A 24,336-nucleotide genomic window follows, 5' to 3' on the forward strand; every position below is an offset into this window, starting at 1 on the left:
AGTGATTAGTTTACCTTCCTGATGCTTAAATTTAGTGTCCTCACTGGGTTCATGCTACAACAATTTTTGAAGTGTATTTGCACGTCTTGTTTTGCATATTGTATTTGCATTAAGTTATTTGTTTCCATTTAAAACACATGCATTCATTTCCTACGGTACAGCAATTCTGTTCAAAAACTTTAAAAGGCAGCTGATGTACAAAAAGCCTTCTTTCTTCCTCTCTGACAAAAAAAGTTGTATCTTCACCACTGCGTAATATTCAGGTATTCCACACAAAACATAGCCAAAGCAGCAGCGCATCTGTAGGGTGAAGAATTTGTTGGCAAAGGACTGATTTTCATCAACTTGTGACAATTCCTTTTTGACCTCTTCTTTGGGAAGGTTCCATAGATAAATACACTCTTTTTTAACCACCACCCTTTACAGAGTGTACACAGAAGATAATAAAATTTGCCTGGGAAAGATTTCTTGTTGCCTTTTGCACAGGCACAAATACCTACAGAGGTCTGGAATGGATAACAACCTCCTCCTGTACCATTATCTGACTTCCAGAAATAAGATGAATTTGGGCCTAGTGATTTTTCTCTTTTGACATGAAGCTGCTGCCAAACAGATGGCTTTAATGTTCTTTGAGAGTTAACAGTTCATAGATTGTGAGAGGAGAAAAAAACCAGTTCTTTCTTTCTATATGTTTCACTTAATCTTCAAAAAATGCAAAAAAATGACAGAGCCACCATGAAACCGCATTAGTAGAATCTAAGTAGAAGGAAAAAATGCAAATAAAGGTGATAAAAAGTTGACACAAACAAAAATATTCAGAGCAATTAATTTAAAAATATAAAAGCTAAATGAAACAGTTACAGAACAAGAAGAGAAATATCTCAAGTGGCCAAACAACCTGTCAGATTGTGGACTGCCAGTATTTGTTTCTGCAAAGCTCAAGCAGTAAGCGTGAGCATTGTGCAAAGAATCCGTTTCCGCTGGAACTAAACTGTAAAAGTTTCAGCTCTGGAACCGGAGGAACATGGAGGGTTTCAGCTTTCAGTCTTCCTCTGCGCTTCTGGCACTTGCAGTAAAGTTTTTTCACAGCCCTTCCCGAAGTTACAGGCTTGTACATGTCCTTCTCCGCAGGCATTCTTCGTTTGCTAAATGTGAGCAATTTGGAGGAGAAAAGGCTTTTTCCCCACAAAGCCTTACAGGTCCCAGGGCCCTTGCGAGTCCCTTGCGCCGCACTGTCTTTCTGCATAGGAAGCCGTCTGTTCAGTGCTCTTTTCTCAGCCGTATTCACTGATGCCCTTAGAGCAGCCTCAAATGGAAATATGAAGTCAGTTTTAAATTAGCCCCCTCTCCACACCACAATCATCAGCTGATGTTGAAGGAGTTTACTGCTTTGTACTGCAGAAAGAAAAATAAAATCCTAGGTACTAAGGTGAAAGTCTGAAGTGATTTCTAACTGAAGAGAGTTATCTGTGAGCAAAAGAAATTCCACTCTTCACTGCAGATCTGGGAAGAGCTCAGCAAAGCACGACACAACACTGAGGGCTCTGCGTTCAACATGGCGAGGGATGCCTCCATTCCCTTCCCGAGGCACAGTCAGCTGCAGGCAGGCATTCAACGACTATTTGATAGTTGGTAAAATATTTACCAGTTCATTGATACAGCAGGGCTGTTGCCATGGTGTACCTGAAATATGCCAGTATCTTTTCCCAGTCCGTCATTCACCTCTTACAGAGGTGTGTATATATATATTGACTGTAATGTATCCCCCTGTATTCTTCTGGGAGAAGGCAAAGGAGGGAGCTGTATGAATGTCTGATTTTTCACATGCAAGATTGAACGCTGTTTTTTCTCAGGCAACTATTTAAAGACTGAAACAGATAGGTTTTGTTGCTGGTGAGGCTTTTTTTTTTTGTCTTTGGGGGGGTTTTGTTGTTTGGTTTTTTTTTTTAACAGGTGAGGAGTGGAAAAATGGTGGTTTGCTAATTGCATGCCCACCTTCTCCAGCCTATCCTTTCTGGAGGGTAAGGCTCTGACACTTCCTGATATTTCCTGGGAGAAAAAGAAAGCATTGCAATAGGAAAGGTGAAAATGTAGTGCATTTTCTATTTTCCGCTGTGTAGCTTTGGGGTTAAAAACTCCAGGAATTTAGAACTATAGAGGGGCTTTTTGTTTTGTTTGTTTTAATAATGGTGTTTTACAGAACGCTTGGTGTGAAGAGGGCAAATCATGAGAATATGGGAATGGTCTCTTAGGTCTGCCTGGTATAGCACTAAACTGCCACCGGTCGAAAGAAAAAAAATTCTTTTCATCTCCTGAAAAAGGTAAAGCACCCATCTTCTTGGCACTGACCACCAGCAGCGCTTCCCGGAGGAATGCTGTGGTGCTGTCCTCCACGCAGCGCCTCTGCGTTGTTCAGATCTGCGGAGTCACACAGCTCCTGGGGTGAAACTGCGGTCTACCGGGACCTGTGAGCAACACCTCCCTGGGTATTTACTGGGACACCATTCCCCCTCCTTCTCTCTTCTTTTTTAATACAGCAGTTGCATTATTGAAATAAAAAGTAAAACTTTTTCTTAAAGTACAGATGGTGAAGGGAGGTCTCCTGTTTTCAGGTCTCGTCCCTGAGAATCTTTTCTTTGGCATTAAAATTACACCATCCTACTTTGCCTCCATTTGCCCCAAAAGTACCCTCTTAATGTCAGAGAATGAATTCACCTCTCCAGACAGGGTATTCAGGTTCAAAATCTTTTCTGAACTCTACATAGAAGCAAAAAGTAAGCCACAGCAACCTTAGTGGTTATGCGAAACACCATTTCACATAGAAAAAAACAAAGGGTACAACTGAGGCTACATTTCAAGAAGATCTCCGTGCAGGGGAGGGCTCAGAAGCGCTATACTCAACCAGTCCAGCTGCAAAGCAATGCCATTTAAGAACACCACCCCCACTGTAGCCAACCTGCGACACATACAAGGTATAAATGTATTGGTCGCGATATAATTACTGTTTGCTTGCCTGGAACATCAATATCAGTGCAACCAACAGTAGTATACATGTATTTCACAGAACTCTGACAGCATCACTAGACACAATTTTTATAAGTGTATAAGCAATGTGATCACCAAAGGGACATAAAAAGACAGCAGAAGGCACCCAAGCAACAAAAACCTGGCGGACAGCAGACAAGACGAGCACAAGTGACTGTAAATATGACAGGATACCATCCAAAGGTGGAAGCTTGGCAAGAAAAGAAAAAAGACAAACGATGTCGGGGCGGGACCAACAGCATAAAAGCATGAGGCAAAACCAAGCCGAACTGGAGGAAGACAGCCCACTTGGATCTTGAATTCTCCCCTTCAGGAGCTCTCTTTGGCAAAGGCTGTCAACAACAAAGCTAACTTTGCAGCATCAGCTTTGGGGTACTGTACGCTTAGAGCTAACTTTAAATTGACTGTTACTGACCAAGAGTTTTGTATACGTAGTGATGATGATCAACATCATGTAAGATTTCACCATTAGCAAGAAGCGAGCTCCTAATGAATCAATTCAGTAATGTTTAACTTTACAGTGTAAAACCGACCTAATTTGTCAGTCTTCTAAACACCTGCATCAACGCCATCTCTGATTCTCTCACTGACATATACGCTTTTAGTTGCAACAGCTTAGTCACCAGGAAGAGGTCCTTGCAAATATTAAAGTCAGCTCAGTGGGAGACAGACTGGACCCCAAGTGCAGGAACTAACCAGTGGATGAGGGGAGGAGGGGGGGCTAAGGGAGTTTACTCCTTTGCCACGTGAGTACATGGTGCACACCAAGGCAGCTCTGCGGCATCACTTCTTAGAGCTTAGTGCAAGGGTGGCACCAAGTAAACCTCTTTGACACTGTTGTGGGTGTGGAAGCAAGGCACGTGCAGGGCAAGCAGCTAGAGGCAGTATGATAAAACACCACCCTACAGACAAGGCCTTTAAGGAATTTGTTTGGAGGGGGCAGAGAAGAACAACCCATGAGAATACACTTTAACAACAACCAGTATAAATGAAAGCACTTGCACAACAGCCTGTTACTGAACAGCAGCAAGAAGCAGATGTGAGCCTCAGTCAGTAATCTCCGATGTGGAGTATGATGGGGACAGATACACTTTTTTTTAAGTTCACATCATGTTTTCTTTCTGTATTTCCATGCTATTACCCAAAAAAATCTATTTCATTAAAAGTAATCCATCTTACTACCAGGAAAATACAAATGCGTAAAAGTTACTACGCAAAATAAATCCTCCTATTCACCCAAAATGTAATACGGTACGAAAAGAATGAATACTCATTTGAAAAAAGTCGCCTGCCTCCCAGCACTACTATGCTAGGCCATTTATTGATTCACCATTATCTTCTGAGAAGGCTAGTAAATGTTCCTAGTGGGTCCATTCTGCTCCTCTGCATAAATGACAATCTTTACTGTACAGCTTGTTTTTTTTTTCTCTGAGACTTGACTGCAATTGCATGTCACTGTATTTGCACTAAATATTCTCCGCTTTAAATTATTTCACGGGCTACATCAATCCTACCTAACGTTGTCATGCCTTTGAATGTAAATCTTGTGGAAAATCCTTTCAGGAGGCTTCAGGAAATCTTCCTTCATTTCCATTGCAACATTCCTGGGCAAAAGACTCATCAAGAGACGTTCCTAAAAGAAAACGTAAACAACATCAGTTTTGTGGTATAGCGTGTGACCAGTATTCAAAACTTTTAAACTAGCCAACTAGACAAGCTTTTCCTAATCTAGTCTGCTTCCGGAGAATTTCCGCTACATAAATAATATGAGCCATTCGTCTCAAACTTCTATAGTCTGTGTGGGTGTCTTTTTTAGGTCTTCTGCAGTAAGAAAAAAAAAAAAAAAATCAAAAAACGATTCAGAAAGGGAAGAGCCAACATCAAGAACAGATAATTGTTCATAAAATTCATCAACATCGCAGATAATTGTTCATAAAATTCATCAACATCACAATGCTGATAATAACAACTTACTTTATTGTTAGTAGCATTTATCTGTCTGGCAAAGACTTCCTAAGATCATTTGCTATCCCTTTGTGTGTCCTATTTCTGAATCTAATGAAAGTGTTACATTATCAGGACTACGACAGCTGGCTATTAAGCAGCGAGAGGGGTGATAGCTTTATCCACACTCCGAATCAGCGGAACAATAATAAAGGTACAGTTTTAATGATATCTTAACCAGTGTGGCAACAACTGTTCCAGCCAGAAAACGTCACTCCTATCTTCAAAAAGGGCAAGCAGGAGGAGCCAGGGAACTACAGGCCAGACAGTTTCACCTTGAGTCCTGGAAAAGTGATGGAGCAGCTCATCCTGGAAACCAGGGTGCTTGGATCCAATGACCTCCAGAGTTCCCTTCCTACCTCAAATATTCTGCAATTCTGTCAGCTGACGATTGAGAGCCATCATAAAGCAGCTGAGAGACATCACAGAAGTGCATCCTCCTTTTATTGAAATGACCTTAAATAAATAAGCAGCAACAATTTGACACTGAGGAGAGGGTATCTGCACAGACAAGTGCTTTGTGTTGCTCACATGCACACACTCACTAGCCAAAACCACCAAACAATACTTAAAGGGTTTCTAATTTTACAGTTTCTTCTGGCAGAAGACACACTGAATATTTATGTCACCAAAGAATAAGTTAAATTTTGCAGAACTGTCCTGGTACTTACTTTAGACAAAAGTTCCTTCATAGGTCTGTGGCAGTTCGTGTGGACTTGAGGCTAACAATCATTAACTAAGTCTATTTCCTATTGTTCTCATATATATACTAAGAATATTGCAAAGGATATGACGGAATTAAATATTTGTTAACAGTTTATGCACGTATCAATTTCAGATTAACCAAACGGTCTCACATCTTGGAAGGAAATGGTTAATTACTATTATTTTTATTTTAATTTAATTAAGTATGCTTATATCTCCGCAGCAGAATTATATTTGGGTAACCCAAAAATTGGGTTAAAACCCAAAACAAATAGCTTTGTCAACAGTGTTACGAAGCTCTTTTGCCCACTACTTGTGTCTTGCAGTTGATTCACTGTTTTAACTGAAATACACTGAGGTTGTAAAATGAGCTGACCACCCATCAGACAATAGGGAATCCACACAAGAGAGAAGTTCACACTGATCGTTGAATTCTCTGGTGCTTAAGATGGTATAAATTTCAAAGGATGCTGGAACTGGATGCCAAATTTATGAAGTTTATAAGGACTAAATGTTCACTGTAGCTTCTCTTTGAAGTGAGCATATTAAAAAAGATCTTTGCCATTTTGCTGAAATGGGTAAGTAAATGCCAAAGCTGTTATGGAGAAAGTGGGGTTTCAGCTTCTGCTTCCTTAAAAGTCAGACTAAAACAAACAACCAACCAAAAATTACACTGGCAGACTCTTACAGAGACCAGAGCTGACTGAATAGTTCTTCTATGGCCTGTAAACACAATTACAATACAAGATCACAGAATCAGAGAATCATAGGTTGGAAAAGACCTAAAAGATCATCAAGTCCAACCATCACCCCAACATCACCATGCCTACTAAACCATATGCTGAAGTGCCACATCTACACGTTTTTTTAACCCCTCCAGGGATGGGGACTCCACCACCTCCCTGGGCAGCCTGGTCCAATGCCTGACTGCTCGTCCAGTAAAGATATTTCTCCTAATATCTAATCTAAACCTCCTCTGACGCAACTTGAGGCCACTGCCTCTCGTCCTATCGCTGGCTACCTGGGAGAAGAGCCCAACACCCACCTCACTACAACCTCCTCTCAGGTAGTTGTAGAGAGCAATAAGGTCCCCCCTCAGCCTCCTCCACACTAAAAAGCCCCAGCTCCCTCAGTCGCTCCTTATAAGACTTGTTCTCTAGACCCCTCACCAGCCTCACTGCCCTTCTCTGGACACGCTCCAGCCCCTCAATGTCCTTCTTGTAATGAGGGGCCCAAAAGTGAACACAGTACTCAAGGTGCAGCCTCACCAGGGCTGAGTACAGGGGCACGATCACCTCCGTACTCCTGCTGGCCACATCATTCCTGATACAAGCCAGGATGCCGTTGGCCTTCTTGGCCACCTGGGCACACTGCTGGCTCATGTTCAGCCGGCTGTCGACCAGCACTCCCAGGTCCTTTTCCACTGGGCAGCTCTCCAGCCGCTCCACCCCAAGCCTGTAGCGTTGCATGGGGTTGTTGTGACCCAAGTGCAGGACCCGGCACTTGGCCTTGTTGAACTTGGTGTCATCTGCAAACTTGCTGAGGGAGCACTCAATCCCCTCATCCAAATCATTGATACAGATGTTAAACAAGACCGGACCCAAAACTGAGCCCTGGGGAACGCCACTCGTGACTGGCTGTCAACTGGATTTAGCTCCATTCACCACCACTCTCTGTGACTGGCCATTCAGCCAGTTCTTCATCCAGCAAAAAGCACACCCATGTGTGTGAATAAAAAACTCACAGATAACTTCTGCAGTACCTGGCATATAGCACAGAAGTGCAATAACAATCATTACCATGAAGGTAGCATTGGAGAGCTGCAGGACGCAGCACTTGGCAGCGCTGAAACCTGCAGATGTCTGATCTATTAAGGGAGGCTACAAAAATGGTGATTCCTATACACGTTAGCTTGGCTGTTGCAAGACCTGAAGGGAGCTTAAGAAAATCCTACATTAAATTGTGGTGGCTTGCTTTTTTCATTAGAGATGAAAAAAAAAAAAAAGGAAAGATAGGTTACTGAGGAAAAACTGTAGAGTCTTTACAAAGAGGGTTTGCAGCCTCAGACTCACCGAGCAAGGAAAGATTCAATTATGGCTTTCTAAAAGGGCAGCCACCTGACCTTTCAGGCCAAGAAAAGAAGCAGCATCATGGCTGTGAAGAATTGTCGCTGGAGGAGAGACTGGAAAATGTAAAAAACCACCCCACAATGGAAAGTATTGAAGCGCTGAAAATAAATGAAAGACAGTATGTCTCTTTCTAGAAAAAACAGAAGAAAGGTCTCTTTAATTTTGGCCAAAATCTCATCTGTCAAGCAAAGCGGTATTGTTCTTCAGGTCAGCGTTAGGAATGATCAAGGACTTGGAGATGCCCGAGTGAATTCATGTACGCCAAGTACAGCCACTGAAGTTCTGAGAAAGGGCTCTGTCTGGATCTCTATTCATCAAGTCCTGCCGTCGTTGTCCGATTTTTTTCATTTGCTCCTGTGTGGCTGATCTGATTACAAAAATCATCTGAAAACCAGACTAAAAAGAAAACTCAATGTGCATGGCTGCAAAGCGCACTGAATGGAACAAGCGACCGCACCGAAGCAAGGCTGGTCTCATCTGTGGTGACCTTCATGCTTGAGTAATTGCTGTCTCTGACAGGGATGGGGGTGACAGAAAAAAATTGAAAGAAACATGGGGCACTAATCAATTAAGAACAACTTTGACTAGAATAAAATAACACTCATGCTGCAGAGCTTCTTACTGGTGACATACGATGCTGTACTGAAGTAGCCTCAACGTGTGGCACGTTCCAAAACACAGGGGCTAGTAGAGAGAAAAATGTTTCCACTTTCTCACTTTGTCATTGACACACAATGCTGTTTAGGCTTATTACAGCTGGTTTCTACCCAGAAGATTAAACCCTGACCCTATGACTAACTTAGGCTACTTTAGGAATTTGTACTCTCCTCTTCTCCCACTGTAAATCTTCACTCAGCATTACCATGGTCTAAACTTAAATCACATGCTGAAAAAAAAAGATTCTTTTCAGAGACTGTAGTTGTCTATCGATGACTTTGCATTCCCTGCACAAATCTCGCTAAGAAAATAACAACTAAGGACCTACACCTCCCTCATTCACAGCATTTTTCATTAAATTTGCATTTTAAATTGCCAGCCCCAGCCTGGAATCTGGAATGCCAAACTGGGCTGCCTCTGCCAACTGTCTTACCCTCATTAATGAGGATTTCTGCACCATTAATGAAGACTTAGTTAATTTTGAAAAGGACACTCGATTTAGACAAACATCCAGCTTGCTTTCTTCCACAGCAATGGAGCAATGCTAGAAATAAGAAGGGGAACAAACATTCATTTGACTCCAAGGCAGGTCAAAATCTGCACACCGAGCCAGTTCGGAACTGCTCAGTGTTACCTTGGCACGATTCAACAACCAGCCCCATTACACACATGACAAAGGAAAATATGCAAAGGCAGAGAAACAAAAAAAAAATGTTTTCCCACTGTTAACAGCCAAAACCCCTCTATATTATTACTTGTTGTCTGAAACATTTTCAAACCTAATTTCACGCACAAGCTCCTGTACTGAAATTCTCACTCTGGTTGGACCTGCGGAAGAAGCAGTGGTCTTGCAGCTATTCAAGACTGGGCTAAACAAAGCCACAGTTGGCCAGACCTGGTGCTGCTGGCAGTCCTGCTTTGAGGGAGCGGTTGGACTGGATGATCTCCAGAGGTCCCTTCTGACTTGTGTACCAAGGGGACAACAGCACAAGGATCAGGAGTAGAGGGTGCCTGTAGCTTCCCAGGGAGGCCCGAAGCCATCTTGCCACCTTACCACACAGAAGCCTGGCTTCTAAAAGAGCAGGGGAGCTCAAGGCTCAGCGCCCTCCAGCAGCAGTGTGATTTCTCTTTCCTGAGAGGGGAAGTGGAAAGAATCAAACAGACAATGAAGACTGTCGAAGCAACAGCTTCCATCATCTGCACGCTCTGTTCTGCCCCAGTGCTCTCTTCAGCTTACTCCAGTTTGGAGGTTTCTCAGAACAACTCCCTCTCCCATCGCCATCCCGGACCCGGACAGCTTCTTCCACTCGCACGCAGGCTCTTCTTTTACGGGAGTCCCCACTACATGTTCCTAATACATTTCTTGCACCTGTCTCCAAATGAAGATGCCCTTCCCCTTCTTTTTCTTATTTTACTGCTTCTTCCAAACTCTTACTTTCTCAAAGTCCCTCTGAAATTTTCACTTTGATTTACAATTATTTCATGCAGCTCCCCAAACAATACTGTCCAGTCCAATACCACATTCCATTTCTACTGTACAAAATGATTGATTTTGACATCTGTATGGGAAATGACTGTGATAAATTTTCAAATTCCTTCAGCAAGTTGTAAATCATTTATGAACTCACTCTCCCTTCATCAGAACAGAAGACTGAAATGCAGAAAAATGTCTTAATGTTCCCAGACAGCATTCTCTCCTTTCTTTCGCATTGCCTGCTACGCGGTTGGATGGCCCCTCACAAATTTCTGCCCATGAACTGGGTACACTCGCTGAGCTTTTCCATGCTAAACTGTATTTCTATAGATTATCATATCAGATAAACAGAAAACAAAACGTAAATCTTAGTTATAGTCAGTGCAGACTATTTTATCAAAGGAAACAGTTGTTGCCATTGTTTCTGAGGTACAAAAGAGAAGCAACCAGAGGAACTGTAGCATGGCCTCCAAGCTGCGGGCTCTCATGTTTCTCTCGTTCTTTGAATCTCATTGCTCCTTGTTCTCTCCTGCTCCTGTACACGCACATCTAGTAGAACCCGCTTTAAGAATGAAGTTACAGCGTGGACCTGCTGAAGGGCCATGCAGAAAAGTTGACTGCTTTTGTTTTTTACAATACAAAACACGAAATCTAACCCACCAATTTTTGCAGGCTACCACAGATCTTCTTTCATTACTGCTATACTTGAACGGAAAGTGCCACCATATTAAAAAAGCATGTTTTTCCAGGAGAAGACAAGCATCAGACTCGCATATAAAAAAATTTTAATAAGACCGTTTCAAAGTCAGCTCATTTATATAACTTTGAGATTCAGCTTCTACTTAGTCAGCAGGGACTCCAAAGTACATCCTAAATATTACCAACCTGCTACCTAATTATACCTTGATAAGTTCACTCTTGCATAATTTTAAAAGCTACTGCTTAGTGAGTTTATGGTCTCTGTCATCCCTATACTACACTGCACAGCCATGTTAATTCCCTGTAAGGAAAACAAAAAAAATTAGAGAGAAAAGAAGCCTAGTGCAATGCACGGAAGAACAATTTCATGTAAAACTACTAGGATTCATTTGTACTTCCTGTATGCTGGAAACCAAAGACATCAGATTTCATTAGTGAATTATTTTAAATTAAACTATGCTATGCCCTTTCCTCCAACTCAAAGCACTGTTTAAAGATTGTGATTTTTTAAAAGCCACAAGGTGGCAATGTTTCAGAACGTTCCTGAGATTTCTTGAAAAATTATATTTATCAGCAAGTCATTATTACAATCATAATCATAAGAGACCATCCATAAAGCTGCCCTCTAATGGATTCAGGATGAGTAGACCTCTACCAAACCAGTCGGACATCTTTCTATGCTGAACTGATTATTTTTGTTTGACTAAAGGAAAGGCAGGATCTATCATCAGCATAGTGTTTAATGAGGCAGTGGTAGGTTCCACGTGGAAGATTATTAGTTACAATGGAGAAGGTAAGGCTTTGTGAAAGAATTCAGGGAGGGTGAGGCCTTGGCTCAAACAGAGAGCAATGGGCAGCATGGAGTGCAGAAGCATTGGTTTGAAGAGTGGCCATAAAGAGACCATGAAACTGCTCAAAGGTACGAAGTTCACAGGACAGCATACAAGAAATGGAATGGTAAGAATGAGAAAAACTCAGTAGTACATCGTGCCTTTTGGGTACCATCCACAAAAAACACAGGAGACAAAATGAGCTGGAAACCTCTGTATGTAGAAAAGCCCCAGATACCCACTGACCACTGAATGACCACGGAGTATTTGCAAGACGCTACCCAAAAAAGGCAAGCGTGATTGCAGAATGGACTGGAAGACTGCTAGTAGGATAACTTGAGATCAGCTCCACAAATATTACTCGAACAGGAACAAGAACAGAGAAAGGCTATAAGGATAAACAGGGAAACTAGAGGTATAAAAAGCATAGCCTGTTTTCCTGGTTTCCCTCATATCTACCTATTAAATCAGAATGCTCTAGAAATATATCAGGAAGGATTAATCTTCAGAAAGGCAAGCTAACAGAGTCGACATGAGATATAAACTGGCAAAGAATAAATGACTGCAGCAGCAGCCTGCTATTAATCTTTTTACTTTCACTCCATATCCTTTGTATTCGCACTCTCTGAAACCTGACTGGCAAAATTCAATGTATCCACAAACCATCACAGGAAACTTGACAGGAAAAGGATGATACTCATTTCACTTCATGGAAACCATCTCACTGGAAGCAAACTTGAGCACGAAGCAGCTAAATTCACATAACCAAACGGTGCCTTTATGCTTAAAGCATCTTTATTTGCCTCACTATAGTGCAGGCAAGCAGCCATACAGATATAATCAGACCATTCTCTAGAGCAGGTAACTTGAAGCCCTCCTTATACTTGTCTGAACAGCAGGAATGGCGTTTCTGCAGTACATTGGTAGGGACAGGTAGTTCTCGACTCGAGCAGTGATGACATCTTCAAAATGACTCCTTCAAACTAGGTGCGGAACACTGCGTTGTTTGCCTCTTCTGCTCGGTGGAGGCACAAACAGATGGAGGAAAACAAGACAAGGCAGGGAAAGAAAACAAAGCAGTGGCAAAACTCTGCCTTTCTGCAACGAACACAGGGAAGGAAAGGAGAGGTCTGAAAACTCCCCTGGGTGCAACCAAATCGCAGAATGATCAGCAATTATGGAATCATATCCTTAAAGCACACATTTGAAATGTACTCCGACTCGGCACTCTTCGTTTGAGGAACTGGAGGTAGGAGGTAAAGCAGACAGTCTCAACACAAACTGCTTATTTTAGTCTTGGTCACTGTTCTGTTCAAAAGACGTATGGGTCAGCAAAGACCTGCTACCAACCATGGAAACATTTAGAGAACGTTCGTGGGTATGGGAAGATACTAATACGGTGTACTGGAAAATATCTGTTAGGAAAACAAAAAAAGAAAGTAAAATGGGAGTTTTTAAAGTATTTCTTAAGTGTTAGTTCAATAAATGTCCTTGTTTGTATCTATCAAGCTCCAGTAGGATTTTAATAAGTAGGTTCTTGAGGGTGTATCAATGAAGATGCACCTTTTTTTGGCACGAAACAGCCACTGGACATACCGTTCTAAATCCTATGTGGAAAGAAAACATTTTGCCCATTCTCTTGCAGAGTCAGGTAGGACAAGTTTCATCTTTCAGAGAAATGCTCCCCTCACAGTAGCACTGAAAGTATGTATACGTGTTGAGTATATATGTTAAAAACAAAAAGGCACACTTTTCCAAGTTCCAAAAATTGAATTTCTTTGTAAAAAGATTTTTCTGATTCAAATAAACAGGGGCCTTAAAAATGCTCAGAGAGAGTACCAGTCATCTGCCAATGCTGTGACCAGAGGGAACGCATTAGTGCTCATGCCATTCCGAGGCAGGCCTGCCGCTGAGACACGTGCGAGCTCGGGTTTGCTAGGGGCTGACAAACCGCACAGAGCGCTGTGTTCTGCCGTGGACATGGCTGAGACAACAATCCTGTCGTCATCTCTCTCTCTCTCCTTTTCTTCTGAAGAGGCTAGGAAGATGGTTTCACAAGCAGCATCAGCTTCACTGACGCTGCCCACTTCCGGGGTAAACAGAAGAGCAGACAGAGCTTCACTGGCTTACCCTTGCTGTGCTAAGTTTGCTCTACAGTTACAGGTTCACCTCTTCCCAGTCCACAGCCATGTCTGGTTTGTCCCAGCAATGTTAACACTGAATACTTGGGCTAGGCACCAATGTATTCCTCAGGAAGGGAAAGTCACAGAGCTCAGCCTTCAGCAAGGCGACACATCCCCCTCTTCTGCCCTCACCAACCATCCAGTCCCCAGCCAGTGGGATTGTTCTGGAAGGACATGCTACCTGTTGCAGCTTGAGATAGTACTGGGACTGTGGCCCACTCTGCTTTTCCTCTGCCCCATGAGATACGACATCCTACCTCACCACACTCCTCCAAAACCCAGGTATCTCCACCAGCTCCACAGGGGTATCTGGCAAACCTGCTGTGATCAGCTCTGGCACTTTGCTGGGCAATGGAGCCAGTGGCGGGAGAAAGGCTGTAGACATCTCCAGTCCTCTCTTCTTGCTGCTGGAGCATACACACTCTGCAGCTGAGGGTCCAGAACAGGGGAAGAGTCACAGGAACGTTAAGGACACACTGCTGCACTAGTACCGGTGCTTCGTAACATTGCTACTGTCTGAGACAGCATACGTTTAGAGCTGCAGTAGCCACTCCGTATCAGCACGTGCCCTTTCTTCTTACAGGTTTTTGCCAGTAGTGGAACAAGCAAGAACCCTTCAGTATAAACTTTTTGACTACTAGTGTTAGAAACTGAGCTCAGTAGTTGATGTAAGCAGACTCAGGATTTTAAAAAACCAGGAACCTGAAGCCAAAAGCAGTAATTTTAGAACCTAAGTAAGACATATTGGTGGTAAGCAGCATTTCCTTTTTCAAAAATCACAGATGCCTTCAGTATAGCGATATGAAAGCAAACCACAGCACAAAACAGTAAAATGGAATAGATGCAAAAATCTCCAGACACTAAGATGTAATACTTCGCTCTGAAAAATCTAGAATTTTTCTAATCTAGAGTAGAAAAATCTAAAAGCCTTTGTTCTTTGCTACTTGCCCTCATTTTGTCTTCACAGATCAGGGAAGTGAGCCTAACGCATTGGCAGAAAATCTCATTGTCTTCCAAAGAGGAAAAACAAGGAACAACCATGAACGTGCTAAGGAAGCAATGAGTGCATTCGCTCACTTAAAATAACTAGTGTGACTCAGATTTAGTTCATTGTTACCACGTCAAACTGGGAAATTCCTAATCAAATGTTCCTGAAGGAAAGCTAAACTCCAAATGAAATTTGTTTATACTGAAGAGGTAACGGGGAACAGAAAACTTGGACAGAATTTAAAATACGTGACAAATGGAAGATCACCCTGGAACAGCAAACCTGAAAAAAAAAAATTTACCTTAGAATGTATTTTTTTTGCCACTTAGTGGTATGTGGTCAAGCTCTTTTCCTTCACAGATGTTCACAAAACGAACAGGCAAAATGTCTGTGAGAGCACACGTGTGAAAAAAGCGTATACTGTCACACACTGGAACAAAAGCGCAGTGCCCAGCTCAGTATCCTGTTCATGGAGATAATCTGTGCTTAACCGGTAACACAGCAACTTGGGGACCACTTGGTAAACCACACGTGGTGAGGCCAGTGGCTATGATGTGAAGCACCTGCGTGGCAGAGCTGCTGGTCTACGGTGGAACCACCGTGAGTTTGAAGAGTGGCGCAGGAAAAGTTGCGTCAACCTTGCGTTAGAGCATTAGCTAGCTTTTTGTTACACCTAAGACACTCCTAGAAGTGAAAACAATCCCGTGGACAATAAAATACACGTAAAAGAACTTTCCTAACGACATTTTAAAGCTCCCTACGAATTCCTGCTGCTGAGGGGAGAACACCAGGAATCACTACCGAGGCTGTACTGCTTTATAGTGTGGCATCCTACTAAAATACACACAAACATTGCGTGAGTAGCGCTACTGCCACGTATATTGCTTTATATTTAGAAATCAGCCACAAGCAAGTACTTTTGAAGTATCTGTCTTACTATTACCTGATGCAACACCGCCAGTGTTCCTACCTATGATAATCTGCCTTGGCAACTGTTACCCATGATGTTACCTATAGAAAACTGCATGGTAATGCACTTTTAATCATCAGGTTTGGGTGCTCTTCTTTGTCCCTCCTCCTCCATTGTCTCTAATGGAAAATACATGAAGTAAGTACGAAAAATAAACTGAAAAATTCACAGAGAGTCAAACAACTCCAGCATATTTAATTGACAGTTGTTTGAAGCGGAACATATTCAAAATTTCCCAGTATTTCTTTCAAAAATCTTAACAGCCAAAAAGTATAAACAGGTTTTAGAATGATACAACTACTTTTTTTTTAACTTTTTCTATTTCTGTTTGTCTATTCTACTTGGTGTGAGCCACCACCCATTACAACATGTCAGAGCTTAACATAGGTGGCATGACCTTGTCCTACATACAACTAGGAGAAAAAAACCTGCAACAAACAGCATTCTAAGGCATCCCCCTGCTAGATTAAGTGTGAGTGACTACATAGACTTCTACTGAAAAGCAAGGTTCATATGCTCCATTTTCTTCTTTAGAAGTCTGTTCAGTTGCCATAGCTCACAACTTGTGTCAAAAAATGAACTGGCTGATACCCAACTTAACTGGCACACTTACTAATGTCCTGAAGATTTCAGGGGGTGAAATAAAGTTAAACCCAATTGGCATAGTACTGATCTGGCCTGCTGTTGTAAGTGTGGCTTCTTAAGGGCTTTTATAGATTTTTCCATAATACCATATGTTACATTTTGCAAATTAAAGGCATGTGGGTAGAGTAATACAATTACAATCCAATTCAAATATATGTACTTTGTATGATATACAACTCTCTGTTTTTTCTTGTATGTTACTGAGTTTCTACACTTTGACATTTCAAATCCAGTTGCAAGACACCTCTCTCTCTTACCATACAGCAATGAAGCCTCAAGCTTAGGTGTCCCCCTGTAACTACTCCCAGGGAAAAACCTCATCTCATCATCAGCAAGCTGTTCAGGGTAGAAGGGATGAACTACTCTCGTATGTGCCTCTTACTACTACGGATTACTGCCTAGAGGTTAAAAGGTTAGATTAGAAGCCTCACTTTTACTTGGCCAAAAAGTTAGGTAAAGAAGAATCCCAATGCTATGCCAAACAACGCAGCCTCTGCCACTAACCTCATTCAGGTGAGAAGTTTACTCTGCATAAAAAGAGGTGCAACAGAGCCATAAAATTACAACACATTTATTTGTTTGCTATACCCTGGCAAGGGGTAACAAGCAGCTCCTAATGGCATCAGGTTGAAGCTGAAGCCCTCCACCTGAAGGTTTCCATTTCACCTGAGCAGCCCTCAGATTTATCATTTCCTGCATTAAGGACAGACACATGCATGACTGGCAGGGCTGGGGACTAAGCGGTGCTAGTCAGCGGAAAGCTTCTGGGCATTTACTGCTGTGGGGGAGAGGGAAATGTGCCTCTTCGCAACTCCTTTTACCCCAGGAAGGTGGGAGCTGGACCAGGCTGCCATGGAGCAGGATAAAGACAGCCACCAGTTCACCTCAACTCTGTGTAAGCATCTAAGCAGCCAAAGGTGGCAAACGAAGCAGAGAGCAGGCCAGGTTCCCACCTCTGCTGCTATCTGGCTAAGAGGCACTGCTGGCCAGCCTGCACGCGTGGGCACGAAGCCCAGCAGTTCAAACCGAGAGCCTGAAATCGTAACACACTCTTTTTCCTTTATCTTCTCCCTGATCCTAGAAAAGAACAGATTTTGAAGGTGTACTTCCCTGTGTAAGATGGTGGTTCATGGACACAATAAATGTAATTTTGAGCCTACTTGTAACACACAACAGGGCACGAACATGGTACAGGCTCACCTTGCCAGCTAAAATTAGTTAGTTCACCTACATTTCTCAGAGATTGCACTGGCTAGCTTTTGCAAAGGATCAGATATCATCTCTCGCCCTCCAGTTTGTGTAAAATCAGGATCACCTCCCTGCTGCACACTAGATAATTTGACAAGAACATGTTTTTGTGCCCACACATGATCCAGATGAAACTTTTGCTGCAGGGCGATTTGCTGATGCACAGAGCCAGTATGAATGATTATGGAAACATGGCCTGTGTTTTAATGAAAAATTTCATATTTTCTTCTGCACTGCAATGAAAAAAGATGCAAGATTCTGCGAATAAAAAGTATGGGAAACATGTGAACCTCATTATGCATTGATAAGCATGCTGTCAGGCACCCTAGAAATTACATCTGCCTGAGGCTGTGCAAATAACTGATTCTTCAGTTTGGTTGCTGAATTGCAAGAAAAAAACCCCCAGCAACCTGTTATTCGTTATCAAAATGAAAGTCCAACCAGGTCTGCTTTATTCAAACATAATGTTGTATTTTGTCCTTTTTTCGTAAATGCTTGAAATTAAATATAACGGACAAAACCACTGGAGGGTTGCTATGGGTCTCACCCTTTCACCCAAAGGTACAGGAGGTAGTACCCATATCCAAAATGTGTAATATCTAGATCAAACTGTTTTGAGTGAGGATCTGAACCCAGCAGGGAATTTGAACCCAAAACGCCCTAAGCAGCAGTTGAAAGTATTCTGCACTGAGACTCACGGTATCTTCTGCTGACACCACTTCATTTTTCATGAATAGTTATCAATCAAATCTCTGACTCGGTGACGTCCCACTTACTATATGCAATGTTAAGGCTATTTCCCTAAAATGCAGCAGACACTTGGAATGCATACACACATACACACAGACATCTGTATCTACAATTCAGCACTGCATAAAGAGAATTCAGCTAGCTTCAGATGACCTGCTGAACACGTACAGCAGCACTGCAGAGCAACACCAAGGTGCAAGTCTATCTCCCAGGACCAGCACTACTGCAGCAGCACAGTGTTGTACCAGCAAAGGCAAGAACCCTACCTCTCAGCAGGCTGGAGTGCCATGCTTCAGGCCCTGAAGATAGCCAGAGCACAGTGCTTCCTAACTCCATGTAGTTTTTAGTGCTTCCTTCAGCTTCTTATGTTAAAGCCTATAATAAACTTCAATTTCATGCGCTGTAGTGGAGTACACCACTATTTCAGGAAAGATGGATGCCAGCACTAAATACATTTCTCCAGTCCCAGTGGTTTGACAGACTAAATGTGAATTCACAACTAGATTTTAAGATAGCCAGTTGCCCATTCTGGAGACTTTGCTGTTCTCCATTTGTTTTCCCACCATCACGTTCTAATTGTGAGCAAGTACAACAGTACCATGTAGGAGGGAAGGAAAGATCTAAACAAGTTGCTTGAAAGATGGTCTTTATTTTGCAAACATACTTGCATGTACTTATAGAATCACAGAAATCATAGAATCATTAAGGTTGGAAAAGACCTAAAAGATCATCAAGTCCAACCATCACCCCAACATCACCATGCCTGCTAAACCATGTCCTGAAGTGCCACATCTACACATTTGTTGAACACCTCCAGGGATGGGGACTCCACCACCTCCCTGGGCAGCCTGGTCCAATGCCTGACCGCTCGTCCAGTAAAGATATTTCTCCTAATACCCAATCTGGATCTCCCCTGATGCAACTTGAGGCCACTGTCTCTAGTCCTATCGCTGGTTACCTGGGAGAAGAGACCAACACCTGCCTCACTACAACCTCCTTTCAGGTAGCTGTAGAGAGCAATAAGGTCCCTCCTCAGCCTCCTCTTCTCCAGGCTAAACAGCCCCAGCTCCCTCAGCCGCTCCTTATAAGACTTGTTCTCCAGACCCCTCACCAGCCTCACTGCCCTTCTCTGGACACGCTCCAGCCCCTCAATGTCCTTCTTGTAATGAGGGGCCCAAAACTGAACACAGTACTCGAGGTGCGGCCTCACCAGTGGCACAATCACTTCCCTAAATGAATTACTAATTGCATAACTACTTATTGCATAATTACTTACGCAATTAAAAACCAGTGAAGATACCTAAGGTGTTTTAAATATTTTTCCAGTCTTCCTCATATGAAAACAACAGGCACTTTTCATATCAGCCTGTGCTGCAGCTAAGGTTACTGTAGAATGATTACTCACAATTTATCACAAAACAAGAGCAGGAATGCATCCTATCAAGTCATCACACAACAAGTCTGTGACAAATAAAAGGAGGTTCTGTTTCACAGAGTGCATAATTAAGAGTGAAATTCACCATCACAAAACTTTTTGTGGGGAGGACAAAGCTATACACACGCTAAAAGACAGACTAGAAAAATAGAAAACAGGCATCTACAGGCCTTGAAACACCGTGGTCCAGTTGCACTTCAAATTACAGCAGCCTCAGAACTACAATGCTACCACTTCCTTGGAGCACAGCACCACTTCAGAAGCCACCACGCTAAGAATTTAATACATGGTGAGCCACAGCTTCCTTACTGGTTTCCCCTCTGAATCAGATGGCAAGCAGCCTCAAGGGTGGCAGATTACTTCTTTCTCTACATCGAACGCATCCCCTGTTCCCAGCCCTGCTTGCATCTTCTCTTGCTCTCTTGGGAAGGGGCAAAGCACTGCCTGGAGTCCGCTCTTGGGATCGGTAGGGACGCCCGATGCTGGGAGTCCTCCAGAGAGCAGGGTGACCACGCCTTGCTTGCCGTATGGGTGAAGGATGATCTGGAATTAATGAAGTGGACACAGAGAGATGGTGCAGTGGAAGCCAAGGGGCAGTGCTCTGGTGCTCTGACTGAGCAGGAACAGAACGAGCACAGTTCCAGGGAACAGGACCCACCTCACAATATTTATTCTTAACTGCTTGCGCCGCAGAGGATGGTTTAGCTGCAGAGATTTACAGACAACAAGAGAAGAAGCTTATCCCAAGTGAATGATTATAATTATTCGTTCATTTATTTCATTCTTGGCCTTCACTTCTGATGTGACTCTGGAATTGCAGTCTAACATTCGGCAACGTAACAAATGGCCATAAAGGCCAGTTATTTGCTGTGGCCACAGAGAACAGGTAACAGGGTGAACATCAAACTGAATTTTAAAATAAACAGCCCATCTGCTCCCCTTCTCCCCAGAAACACTTTCAAGGCCTACTTGCAAACGCCTGCAGGATGACTCTGAAAACGTAACTCCACGAGATCTTTGCTCTTGCTCATAAAAATAGATTTATCAAAATTATCACGTGGGACCATTACTACAAATGCATCCCATATAAGAAGAATCATTTTAAGTAGGACACAGAAGACGAAATCTCACTTCGCGATTCAGCTGTGTTATCTGCCTCACACAGCCAACACTTGAACTCCAGAAGGCTGTGTATGTTCAAAAGCCAAGAGCATGTTCTTTCCTTTCCCATTAGGGACTTGCACAGAAACACCAGGGAAAGGTTTTAGCATTTTGGATTACAGTTCTCATAGTGAAAGGGCTGTGATATTTAGGTCAGAGCATTTGAATGAGACAAGAAAGTCTGATGACAATATTCAGTCCTTTTTAATGTGTAACGTTGGTACTTCAGATAACAAAAATACAGGAATGATCACAAAAATTGAACTAGGTCAGACAATGTCTCTCTTCCTCTCAAATACTCGAGTGTTGCCACCTGGTAACTGACTATGTTATGCCACAGCAACTGCAGAATAATTTTGTAGCCTGTAATCACATCTTAATTCTCACCTTGGTTTTAGTGGTATTCTAACATAGTGTGAGAACAGCCACAGGAAGTGTTTTGGTGGTACTTTGGTCAGCTACTTAGCATAACTCACCACTGTATTGAGTTTTACACTGTGTTGCATAAAGTTAATTTCACAAGTGTAGGAGAAAAGTGTATTCTCATCACTGATCTGTACACTGCACTGGAAAAACATTTGCAGCATTCTCTAGGTATACTTTCAGTAATGGTATTTCTGTGTAATGTTTTTGCCTTCTTGTGTTTCTACGTGCATGAATAAAATATAAAATAAAACAGATTGCTACTGTGTTAACTAGAGAAAACCACAAAATATTATTTTCATGTTGGATCCCAGAAGCGAGTTTTCAAAGGCACAAATGGCAGGGTTGCCTAAATCCTGGGCAAATGCATTTATGGCACATTTATGCCTTTGAAAATGTGAAGCTTTGGATTACAAAACGCGAGAATCAAAACCTTAAGGCTTTGATCCCTACACCATTTTTACACAGCCAGCAAAGATACGCAGTTGTTCAAAGAAGATGTGTACTTCTTGCAGAGTATGTTCAGGTCATAAAAATGCATTCACTCAATTCATAACAGAAAGTATTTAAGGCACCATGTTATTTCAGAGGTAGGAACTGACTTGCTAGAGAAACTGCAAGTGAAGGGAAGTAATAGTGTGCAAGGCACACAAGCTTTGAGAACCCCAACATCTTGTATAGCAAGGTATGAATACCACTGAAGTCCTTTATTGGCATAAGTTACCATTATTCCACAGAGATCAATGGAGTTATATCTATGTATTCCAGCATGGCCCTCTATTATCACCTAGACAGAAAGAAAAACCTAGTCCAAACCTTACACATCAACAGATCTTAACAGGTCTAAGATTCAGTCCTGTGATTAGCAACAGCAAGCTCAACAATATAGCGTTTTTTCTCATTGTTTCCAAATATGCTTGGAAGATTGACTGATAAAATTGTGTGAAATAAACCATCAAACTACTAGGTGGCTCGTCAGAAAAGGAATAGATTGTTATCACAGTTATTCATGTGTATCAGCGCAGCTCCTTCTCCCCCAAATGCTGACTTTTTTTTAGAAGTGTCATGAATGCAAACAGGTTATAGCACATGCAGCCAGAAGAGAAGTGTTTACAGCATATCTAACACCCACCCAAAAACATCCATGCAGAAAAACCCCCAGGATCTTAGACTGCAACAGTACGTTAGCTTCGCCTCAGCCCTAAAACACAATCCCTCTGGTGCTGGAGCTGCCAGTAGCCGTGGGGTCAGCCTGCACCTTCTGCGTGCGCTGCAAGTGAAGAGCGAAGAGTGTGCATGCACTGGGGAAGAAGAGCTGAAGCAGGCGGGCGGAGGCAGCACCCTTCCTTCGCAATGGAAACGCACATACACCCTACCATGTACTCGGCAGCCACGGCCTGACCTGTGGTTCACATAACTACAGTCATCTCAGCAGAAACAGAGAAAAAGAAATAAGGCTTAGAAACTGACCTGTTTTTCATTTTCATCCTCCAGCCTCAGCCTGTCCTCTATGCAGTTCCTGGCCTGAAGGAACGCCTTCCTCTGAGCCCTTTCTGTCAAAATCCTCACAAAGACCCCATACAAATTTACACTGACAAAAAGGATTGCATTGGCCACAAGCTGTAAGGAAGAAAGAAAAATAAATGAATATTTTAAAATAGAGATTCTCACTACACGTGTCACTGACACCCCTTCCCACAACCCAACTGCAGTCAAACAATTGCAGCAGCTACAAGTCCGGGAAACAATACTGCGTAATACAGAACTTCGCATCTGCTCAAGTTAATCTCTCTTATGATGATCTGTAGCTTATTACTTTCATTCAGCATTGGTTCTTTCATCAGCCCATTGGCAGATCTGTCCATCTAATAAGGAGAGCAGTATCTTCAGCATTTGTTCCACCGCCAGATGCCCAGAAGACCGAAATTATTTTCCTATGCCTTTGTAAAGTAGGGATATTGCTGTCCCTTTTTTCATAGCTGAGAAGCAAGGCACTGATAAAATTTGTGACTAAATCAAAATGTGTGTCTGGGTACCCCACGCTTTCATATTGTGCACTTCGTGCTTAAAAATCTGCTTCTCTTCCCATATCTACACTGTTAGGGACCATGCTGTATTTTCTGAGAAACCATCCAAAATATTGTCGATACTACCACACAGCAGACCTCTCAGAAGGTGCCGAGCGCTTTCAAACAATGGCCCTTGGCACAAACCAAGCCCCACTGCAATGCTGTAGGCAGGGACAATGAATTACTTTGGAATGACTTCTATGAACAGTGCTTTGACAAAGAACACATAAATGACCCACCTGCCCTTCCAAGCTTTTTATTTTTTAATGTTTTTAGAACATGTGATAAAGTTAACTAACCTAAATAACAGTGGCTTGCACACAACCTCCCTATCTAAGACAGTCCTGTCCAAGCTTCTCACTGCCTGTCTGATGTCTGCAACGCATCTTCAGATGGTAAAGTCTGCAACGTATGGCAGTTTTTGTTTAGAAAGGAGGCAATGAGGCCCGTTTACCCAGCACCTTTTCAGTCTCATTCTCCACATTTGCTCTAGTTACTATGACAGCATTATGATAAGGGTTCATGGGACTCGCAAATTCCAAAAGCTGGCACACAAATTGGTCAAGACTGGGTATAGTAAGAGCAAAGACAGACATTACAGCAAGTAACACAACTTACGTCAAATTCCTATGCACCTGAAATAGTTCATAAAGACTACATAACTGACATTTATTTCTTAATTCAAGGTATACATTTCAAGCTGATATATCTCTACTGTTGCATGATCTGCTAGGGGAAATTGTAGAGGAGACCACTGGCCTTGTTCGCACTGCATAGAGAGCCCAGCTATGCCAACAACACAATCAAATTTAAAAAAAGATAAACCCACTGACACTGTTGTAGAGGACATTTACTGACTAATGGGACTAGGGCTGAAGGCTTGAATTCAGCCACTATGGTAAGCAAAGATCCAAAACAACA

General features: G+C 42.5%; 1 protein-coding gene across 4 annotated transcripts in view; it reads right to left on the bottom strand.

Moving 5' to 3' along the window:
• The window catches only part of ADCY1 (adenylate cyclase 1), a 169,488-nt gene that overhangs the window by 102,571 nt on the left and 42,581 nt on the right, over positions 1-24,336 (bottom strand). For 3 of the 4 annotated variants that reach the window (XM_075418541.1, XM_075418539.1, XM_075418542.1), the window contains exons 2-3: positions 22,817-22,966; positions 4,560-4,678 (exon numbers count right to left, since the gene is read on the bottom strand). In XM_075418541.1, the coding sequence (XP_075274656.1) occupies positions 4,560-4,678; positions 22,817-22,966 (269 nt within the window). The remainder of the gene's footprint in view (positions 1-4,559; positions 4,679-22,816; positions 22,967-24,336) is intronic. The other variant, XM_075418540.1, reaches the window with a different exon arrangement.

The sequence above is a fragment of the Opisthocomus hoazin genome, chromosome 4 (assembly GCF_030867145.1).
Source record: "Opisthocomus hoazin isolate bOpiHoa1 chromosome 4, bOpiHoa1.hap1, whole genome shotgun sequence".
Taxonomy (NCBI): Eukaryota; Metazoa; Chordata; class Aves; order Opisthocomiformes; family Opisthocomidae; genus Opisthocomus; species Opisthocomus hoazin.